Source organism: Gekko japonicus, unplaced genomic scaffold (genome assembly GCF_001447785.1).
Source record: "Gekko japonicus isolate JY-2015 unplaced genomic scaffold, Gekko_japonicus_V1.1 scaffold86, whole genome shotgun sequence".
Taxonomy (NCBI): domain Eukaryota; kingdom Metazoa; phylum Chordata; class Lepidosauria; order Squamata; family Gekkonidae; genus Gekko; species Gekko japonicus.
In genome coordinates this window covers 1,248,024-1,257,996 of record NW_015172005.1, presented here as the reverse complement: position 1 = coordinate 1,257,996, position 9,973 = coordinate 1,248,024, and the positions used below count along the sequence as shown (strand labels likewise).

Below are 9,973 nucleotides of genomic sequence, written 5' to 3'. Positions count from 1 at the left end.
CACTGGGCCCCGAGGATGAGACCAAAGAGGAAGAGGCTGAAGATCGGCAGTTTTATCCCTTTGGAGACGGAGGAAGACTGGGCTGCAGAATTTCGAGTGAACGTCTAAGAAGCCATCAAGATTTTAGAGAGAATTAGCATAGATGTAAAGGCAGAAGGACTCTGAAAATTGCCTTTTATGAAGCGAGCTGGAGGAGATGCTCTGGGGATCTTTTCATAACAAGTAATAAACTAACATATAAGCTTAGAAAGACAGGATCTCACAAAGTATATTGTTTACTAACAGCTTTTTATTACTAACTAGTTTAACTAGGTAATGATCTCCTACTCCTGGGTTTTTAGTATAGTGTGGGTCACTTTCCTTTCTCCCTAGTGTAGTTCCCCCCCCTTTTTCTTTGTAGTTTGTGTAGTATTATAAAAAAATAAAAAATCCCCTCCGGGGGTTTAAAAAAATATATTTATTTTAAGAATTTCTATTTCATGCCTTCTACCTGAAGGGGACTCCAAGGCAAGAACAGGGAATTTCGTGTTTTTGTAGTCCGCCTTTCTCATTGACACTTATGGCGGATTATACACCATTCAGTCAGCACAATCAATAGAATAACTCATCTGATAAGCAAAGCAATAGGACTAGGATTATAGCCTTGGGAACCATGAAAACAAAGCATCTGTATTATGACAACAATGCCAAAAGGTGCAATTACATAGATAAATAAATAACAATGTAGTGAGAGCAAGATAACACATGCCACAAACAAATATAGATACTATATGCAATACTGCAGCCCACAGTCCGGTTTCCTTTGTTAAATGATCTTCCTGACTCATTGCATCATGCTATAATCCTCCTGCCGTTATACAAATGCCTTTCAGGATTCTTCTGTTCAAAGTTTGCAGAATGCCAGAAATGTGAGGGGTTTGCCTGACCTTCTTAGGTAAGCAATTCCACAAGGTAGGGGCCATAACAAAGAATGCAGGTGAACAGGCAGTCGTTGATCTCACCTGTTTATGGGATGATACCTGCAGAAGGCTCCCACTCAGAAAAGTGAAGCTGTTACATTACATTACATTTCCAATTTCTATACCACCCATGACCCCCAATGGGTCTCAGAGCGGTTTACACTGTACTACTTTCATAGTTTGTTTACCTAGCTAGGGCCACAGATTCACGGGGAGGGGATTACCTAGCAGCACCCTGCGGTGTATTATCTCCTCATCGGCAGGCTTCGGGCATTGTTCCTGGCGTCCGGGAGGCTGGCGACCGACTCAGCAGGTTCTGCTGGCTTCTTCCTCCGGCACGCACTGCTTCGGACTGCAGCTTCCGGCTTTATGTCCCCTTCGGCTCCTGCCGTGCTGCGTCGTTTCGCAGTTGCGTCGCCCCGACTCCGCCTCTCTCCGATCAGGTCGTCGCCTGGATCGCCCGGTTCCGCCGCCATTGTTCTTTCGCCGCCGCCTTTCTCACTGCCGCCGCCGTCAACACTCCTGGCACGGAACCAGGAGGAGAGTGTCCCCTGCCAACTATGGCAGGTACCCATTTCTCTACTTGTATTACTTTCAAGCCGCTGGGTTGGCGGGAGCTGGGACAGGGGCCGGGAGCTCACTCCGGCTGCGGTGGGGATTCGAACAACCGTTATGGCTGTTCGCTATTGATGTTACTTGCAGGCGTTGTACTGCCTGCGCCACCGCTCCCTTGTTGTTGTGGGCAATAGGAGAAGAGGCATTCGCAAGGCTTTGTATGTGATAGTCAGTACCTTGAATAGACCCTGGTAACTGATGGGCAGCCAGTGGATGCAGAATGGGTGTAATATGCCTGCTCTACCTTGCTCCTGATAGTAGCTGTTCACGTGTCAGACTCCAGAACGGCAGTTTTTGTGCTAGTCTTTACCAGCTCTTGATAAAAGCACGTGTAGACTGTACCAGAGGAAAGAATCTGATCTCATCCCCAGATGATCTGGCTTGTCACCTAGTGGTGTCATGGAGCACATGAAGTATGGGCTATGTCCTTCACTTATAACTTTGGAAAACAATTTCCTTGTGAAATAGTGGGCAAACATTTTACCACACTGGGATTAAATTTTAGTCACAAATTCCAGATTAAATCGCTGCATGCACCTAGACATGACCCGACAGCTGCCTCTCGGCCATCTCTGAATCGGAATATTTGTGTTTCTACACACATCTAGTGGGCTATATATTGTTTTTGCTTTTTACTCAAGTTCAAACTCACAGATGTTTAATATGCGCATCTGAATTATTTATCCCAAATGGTATGTCTTCTTAAGATGTTTAAATAAGTATGCCATTTGTTCATTAAATCAGTTTGGAATAAACAAATCCATCCCTTCCAATGAAAGCTCACTGTGAGAATATTATTTATTTGGATTTTTATAACCCACTTTTCTCTCCAGTGGGGCCCAGAGCGGCTTACAACATCATTATCCCCTCCTCCATTTTATCCTCACCATCAATCCTGTGAGGTAGTTTTGGGTGAGGTTGTGTGACAGGCCCAAGGCCACCCAACAAGCTTCCATGACAGAGTGGGGATTTGAACCTGGGTCTCCCAGCTCCAGTGAATCAGTTTGGTGTAGTGGTTAGGAGCACAGACTCTAATCTGGAGAACCGGGTTTGATTCCCCACTTCTCCACATGCAGCTGCTGTTATGACTTTGAGTCAGTCATAAGTTCTTTCAGAGCTGTTCTCTCAAGGGCAGTTCTTGAGAGAGCTCTCTCAGGCCCACCTACCTCATAGGGTGTCTGTTGTGGGGATGGGAACGGGATTGTAAGCCGCTCTGAGACTGCTTGTGTAGTGAAGGGTGGGGTATAAATCCAATCTCCTCCTCCTCCTCTTCGTCTTCTACTGGTCCAACAGACTAACCACTACTCAAGGTTGGCCTATACATGAAAGCCTATGTAGAGGAGCTGGGGTCTAGATACCTTTTGAGAGGTGTGGCATTCCCTACATGGTTACAGAACACCTTGAACCACCTGGGCTTAGCTAAGGATTGGTGAGCGGAGGAGGAGAGAGCTCAAAACACTCCCTATGGGCATCTGTGGCAGTAGACGCATCGTGCTATGTGTTTCATAAAACCTATTACGCTCAAGCATTCCTAAATACAGTCAGCAGTCTCTGTGGCTACGCAACCCTAATTATGGAAAGAGCTCCTAAGAAACATAAATTTGCAATTGAGGCGTCAGGCCTCCTGCAGGAAGAATCTGAAAGGTATCGCAGTGATCTTTATAGAATTGTCTCTAATCTGAGAAGCGGAAAACAGCCTCAATAACAAATAGATTTAAATTAAATTACCCATCAGACAGATTACATTTAGTAAAGTCCTGCAGAAGAAGATGAAACGACATTTCGGATATAACAATGCACAGATTTAAATTTCAAATGCACGCCACATTTTACACCTTGTCACTGATGAGCTCTAACATTTCCCAAGAGCAAAAAGAAAAATCCATTAGAAACGCTAGAAAAACCATCGTGAACAATCCCTTTACCGCCTCTTTTTTTTAATTAGCTGCCGAAGTCATTCATTCTTTCCCCTCCCTTTGTTTAATAACAAGTAGGATTTAATTACCCTGGATAAGTCAATATATAATAGAATAATAATCATCCTCTGAGCGATATGTCATAAAGGAACCAGATGGGACCCAGCGTTTAATAAGGAACATCACAGAGCGAATGTCCTCTTTCCTTGCGTATGTCTTTGCCATGAAAGACCTCCTACACCCAACAAGGAGCAGTGTAATAATCAAGGTCTAAAACTTGGTTTGAAATTCTGAGAACTAGAGATGCATTTTTGCTGTTTAGTAGTTTTGCAAAGAGTAATACAGTGTTTAAAACTCATGCCGCAATATAAAATATTTTGGGGCACTTAAATTCAGGTAAATAAACCTTCAGTCATAATATGTGCAGGAATTCCTTCCTTTCAAAATCTAGGGTCATGATTTCACAATAAATTCATTCCAGTCTATTGGAGAAGTTTAACTATGAGTTAGAGCAGAAATATCAACATGTTTTTTGTGAGGCTCACAAGCACTATCTATGGTATAATGTAGCAAGTGTACAGAGCTTTGCAGTGTAGCTTCAGCAGTGGCCCAGGCATTTGCCAGTGTGCCATTGTAAGAATGCAAGAAGAGCTCTGCTGGATCAGACCAGTGGTCCAACTAAGTCTAGTACCCAGTCTCACACCATGGCCAGCCAGCTCCTCTGGAGGACCAAAAGCAGGACATAGAGCCTGAGACCTTCCCCAGTGTTGCCTCCTAGAGGTTTACTGCATCTAAATGTGGAGGTTCCTTTTAGTCACCATGGCGAGTAGCCACTGATAGACCTACCCTCCATGAATCTCTCTAACCCCCTTTTAAAGATGTCTATGCCTGTGGCCATCACTACACCCTCTGGCAGTGAATTTCAAATGTAATCACTTGTTGACTAAAGTAGTATTTCTTCCTGTCTGTCCTGGCTGCCCTCCAAGTTCTAGTATTTTGTGATGCAGAAAAACTTCTGTCTTCTCTCTCCACCCCGCGCATAATTTTATAAACCTCTATCATGTCCCCCTTTAGTTTTTTTTCTAAACTGAAAAGTCCCAGACTCTTTAGCCTTTACTTGGTCTTAATCATCTTGGTTGCCCTCTTCTGTTCTTCTTCCCGCTCTGAGATGTCCTTTTAGATATACAGTGACCAGAACTGCTCAGAATATTTCAAATGAGGCTGCACCATAAGCTCTAAACAGGGGCATTATAATAGTAGGGGTTTTTTTTCCGGTCCTCTTCCTAATAATCCCCACCACAGTTTTTGTTCTGTTTTTTTACTGCTGCATCTCCCAGACTCAGCAAGTTCAGAGCCCATTAGTGTGTACTTAAAGCTGGGGGGAGGGGCTGGGTGTTGTACAATGTGCATCACCTACCACTTACCTCCACTGACCTCCACTGCAACTCTGTTGCCCCAGCACTGGCACCAATATCAACCCTTGTAGGATCTCACTGCTTATTTCCCTCCACTGACAGAACTGTCCATTTATTCCTACTCTCTACTTCCTTTTGTTTAGCCAATTTTTAATCCTTAAATGACCCATCCTCTAATTCCACAACTGCTAAGCTTACTCAGGAGTGTTTGGTGAGGTACCTTCACTAAAGCCTTTTGAAAGTCCAGGTATATGACGTCTACTGGGTTACCATTACCCACACGCTTGTTCACTTTCTCAAAGAACTCCAAAAGTTTGGTGAGCCAGGACATCCCTTGGCAGAAGCCATGCTGCTTTTTCCTCACCAAGGTTTGTTTCTCGGTGTGCCTAATAATTCTATCATTGATTATGGTTTCTACTAAGTTGCCTGGGACAAATGTTAGGCTAATAGGTCTGTCATTTCCTGGTCCCCCTCTGGACCCTCTTTTAAAAAATCATGGTAACATTTGCTGCTCTCTAATCTTCTGGTACAGTGTTTGGTAGGGTTGCCACCTTTGTGGGATTAGGAGACGTGTCCATTCTCTGTTATCCCACATGCCACAATCCTTGTTCCCACTTCCTACTGCATCTCAAAAGAGTTTGTGGAAAGCTGCAAAGAATATGTGGTGTTCCAGAATGACCCTGAAGGCATCGCCTTTGTTTCTGAAGACAGCATTCATTCAGAAACAACTGCTTCCATCACAGGAAGGTGGCTAGTAACCTCCCAGCATTCTGTGATTGGCCCCAATACTGCAGGGCAGCCATTTTGTGACAGGTCCTGGCCCCCAGTGACCCTAATTTTGTGGTGGTATCCACTAATTGTTATCAAAACTCCCAAAGTGCCCACAGGCTCAACAAGATTGCTGTCAGCTCATAATGATGACCAGAAAATTCATCAACCCTTCGACCAAGGACCAAAACAGTCCTTGTGGTCTTCAAAGAAGAGGAGTTGGTTGCTGCTGACCTTATAAATGCCTCAAAAGAATGTCCTAAAACTGAAAAATGTATGCCACTACTATATATAATAAACAGATTTCATTTACCTGATTATAGCAGTGCCTGAACCACAGTCAAACCTGAACTCCACAAAGCCATCCACCATGATAATGGAAAGGAAGTCTTTACTCCCTGTGTCATAGCTGTACAAAAGGACACCATTTGCTGAAACTGGACGAAATGTAATCTCAAACTCCATGAAGGAAAGATAGTTCTGTGCTTCTAACGGCCAGGGAGTTGTAGCAAAGGATTTCAAGGTTGCGTTGAACTGAGGTATGGCAAGGGTGAAAGCTGAAAGAGTAGGTCAAAAGAGTAGGTCAGAGACTGTTGAATTGCAACTGATAATGAAGCTCAAGACAGTGCATCCACCTGGACTGAATCGAGACCTAGGTTTCCTGTCTCACTACCAATGCTGATTTCTCCATGCCTACTACCTCTCTGCATATCACACCTAATCCAATCACACCTGCTATTGTCATTTGTCTGCTAATGTCATTTGGCATCTGAAGTCACTCTACTTTCCAATACATAGGACAGATGAACTCACATTCTAGCTGTATCTAAAGAAGTGAGCAGTGACTCACAAAAGCTCACACCAGGCCACAATTTTTGTTAGTCCTTAAGGTGATACTGGACTCTTGCTCTTTTCTGCTGCTACAGACAGACTAACACGGCTACCCATCTTGATGTGTTACTTCAGTTCCTCAAGAAAGAAGGGGAAGCTCAGCTGTTCTGTTAGCATCTTTAGGCACTTAAAATTCAATTGCAGAAATCGCCGCAAAAACAGCATACCATGCAAAATATTGTTTCTACACTCTAAACGCGTCACAAGAAGCTCGAACCATTCCCTCCCATTTGTGCTTAGCAGTATGTTTCCTGTTAGCACGAGGACAAGACAGCCACCAGGCATTCCTCGGTGTTCCAGTTTTAAAATATGGATACATTTTAATGTATTTTTACATCAAATACAGTAAATTTAATACAGTATTTTTACTGTATTAAATACAGCATTTCTACTGTATTAAATACAGTAAATTTAATACAGTACATTAAATACAGTAAATTTAATACTAAAATTGTGTAGAAACTGACAGTTCACCCATATGACAAACGCTCTACAGATGCAATCTGGTGGCAGGAAAAACATGCTGGAAAAATGGCACCCATAAGGGGCTCATGGCAGGAAAATGGTCCTAGTGTGGGTGTGACCTTTTAAGGGCATCAAAATGCATGCCATTCCTTCCAGAAGGCATGAGAAAGCACCTGGATGGCATTCTTTCAGGTTTATGAAAGTATTTAGGACAGGGAATACAGGACAATTATAGCATGACATTGTGTGGAAGCTACGGCAAAAAAGCACTCCAATCTGGATGCCAAAGTGAAGAAGAACCTCTGCATGGCAGCAGCCACAGACATAATTCTGAAGTTCTAGCAAACTACAACAGCATAGCCAGCAAAACAAGATCTAGATTTCTTTGCGTGGCCTGGACAGCATCATTGAGCCAGAATGCAATCAGTTGGCAATGCAATACAGACTGTGAAAAACAGTTGCGCACCACCAGTGAGCTGTGGACGTTCAATTGACAGGCTTGATTAAGTAGGGCACAGGTTGGTCCTGACGCACACCCAGTGCCAAATGTTAATGGGAGAGAACGGCAGTAACCCTCTCACCTTCCTCACAGTGCCGGCCTTTAAACCCAAGCGGGCAAAGACAGATGTATCGATCTGCTTTGCTTGCTGTGCAGGTGCCACCATTAACGCAGGAAGCCTCATCGCAAATTCCACTGCTGCATTCACCTGAAAAAGCAGAGAAACAACACAGATGCATCATTTCAGTCACCCAAGGGATGGGGGTTAATTTAGCTACTTGCGTTCCAAGTTCCTGCACCAATCATACCAGCTCTCTGCCTCACACACACCAGTCTTTCCTGGCAACATGAAAATATAAGTACCAGATTAAGTGACTGGGCTCCAGGCCACAAAGACGTTTCACAAAATGGCAGAAATAGGAATTAATCGCACAGAATCTCTGTAGATGAATGCTTGCCAGATGGGCCAATGTCCCCCTCCCTTCACTAGCCTCTCTCTCTACAAAATGTTAAAATCTCCAAATGTCACCAGACTGTTTACAAGGACGATGTTTTTTGCTTAACCTCAATTACCTTAAGTGCTGCTTTGTTTGTTCAGTGCGTGAGGGGGAACTACCATGAGAGCTGGAGGTGTTAAGCAGTGGGATCTAAGCTTATTAGCCACTCAGCGATTTGTTGTTAAGGTTCCCATCTGCATGGCAGGTAATCCATACTGCCAGCATACTGGTTTCTATAATCAACATCTCTATCATCTTGCTATATAGCTGGAATATGTCCTGAGGTAATAGTATAGAAACTGTCAAGGGCTGAAATGATTTGACTGCTTCAAAGATACTTCTGAAGAACATTTAAATATTTCAGCACACATCATCTTGTGAAATGTGTGTTTAAGGTGATTACTTTCAAAATTACTCTCTCTCTCTCTCTCCCTACAGTATAGTAGCAAAAAAAGGGGGGGAGGGGGAGACTGAAATGCTGCCAGTCTATAGATAAATATTAATATAGCCTATCAACAGAAATATAAGTATGAGCAGTTTGTTTCATGGCAGTAATGATGAATAATGCTACGAACAAAAGCACACCAATAATATTTCAACAAAACTGTGAGAAAGTAAACTGTTAAATGAGGGTCGTGTTCTGTATTTTTGATGCTTCAGAATTATAATATTTGCATCCTGCCATTCTTTAAAGAACTGAGGGCAGAGAACAAGGGGGGGTTGACCCATTTTATTCTCAAAACAATCCTGTGAGGTAGGTTATGATGCGAATTAGTGACTTGCCAACGGTGTCCAGGAAGTGTAATGGCTGAATAAGGGCTTGAAACTAGGTATTTGTGGTCCAGCATCTTAGATAGCCCAAGCTAGCCTGATATCATCAGTTTAGAAGCTAAGCAAGGGTCAGCCATGGTTAGTGCTTGTATGGGAGACTACCAGGAAAGACTAGGGTGGCTATGCAGGGGAAAGCAATGGCAAACCACCTCTGCTCATCTCTTGCCTTGAAAACCCCGTGATGAGGTCGTCAGAAGTTCATTGCAACTTGACAGCTCACTTTACCTTATTTGTGATCCAACAAATTGCTTGCACAATTTATGCCCACTGAAAACTAGGCTTAAAACTTCCATTAATATCCAAGCCTCTAAAATGTACTTTCTTGCGTAAACAGTGGCTTGTTATTTTATTTTTATTCTGAGTAGTTTTCAAGAGTGTTACCAAAAGGAGGCCCATTTCACAGCATGGACAGATAAGCATACGCACATGTGAACATTCCAGACACCGGCTCCATGGGGCTCGTTGAGCCCTTGTATACACAGACGTGGAGAGTTGCAAAGACAAGAAAGAAGGTGGCTTTCAAGTCAAGACCAAATCTAAGCAATAAAACACGAGTAGCAGTTCTGAGCAATATGATGACAATAATTCAAGCATGAGAGTGAAAATTTCCAATCCTAACATCCATTTTCAAATCACTAGCATCCAGTTTCAACTGTAGCTTACCCCTCCAACTGTAGCTTACACCTTAAAAAGGTAAAGGTAAAGGTTCCCTTGCTCGAAAGCCAGTCGAATCCGACTCTAGGGTTGCGGTGCTCATCTCCGTTTCAAAGCCAAAGAGCCAGCGCTGTCCAAAGACATTTCCGTGATCATGTGGCCGGCAAAATGGGGCTAGTCCAGGGGGAAAAGACTGGGGCAGGGTGTCAAACATATGGCCCATGGGCTGGAACCGGCCCCTGCAAGCAACTGGCTGTCTCCTGCTTCCTTCTCCAAGGCTTCCCTTTGCCATTGTTGACTCTGCACCTTAGGACCAAACAGAGGTCTCAAAATAGGGTGCAGGCAGGGGTCATTTCCTGCAGGAGCGCACAGGAGCGGAGCGCCGGCAGTAAGGAGCCCAGGGGGCGGGCACATGCAACAAGCCCCACCCCCTGCTCCCAGCAGCCCTCAGTTGGGCCACGAG

General features: G+C 43.9%; 1 protein-coding gene across 1 annotated transcript in view; it reads right to left on the bottom strand.

Annotated features, from left to right (window-relative positions):
* EGFLAM (EGF-like, fibronectin type III and laminin G domains) overlaps window positions 1-9,973 on the bottom strand; it is a 160,389-nt gene that overhangs the window by 29,385 nt on the left and 121,031 nt on the right. The window contains exons 13-14 of the mRNA XM_015420161.1: window positions 7,611-7,736; window positions 5,987-6,230 (exon numbers count right to left, since the gene is read on the bottom strand). Of these exons, the coding sequence (XP_015275647.1) occupies window positions 5,987-6,230; window positions 7,611-7,736 (370 nt within the window). The remainder of the gene's footprint in view (window positions 1-5,986; window positions 6,231-7,610; window positions 7,737-9,973) is intronic.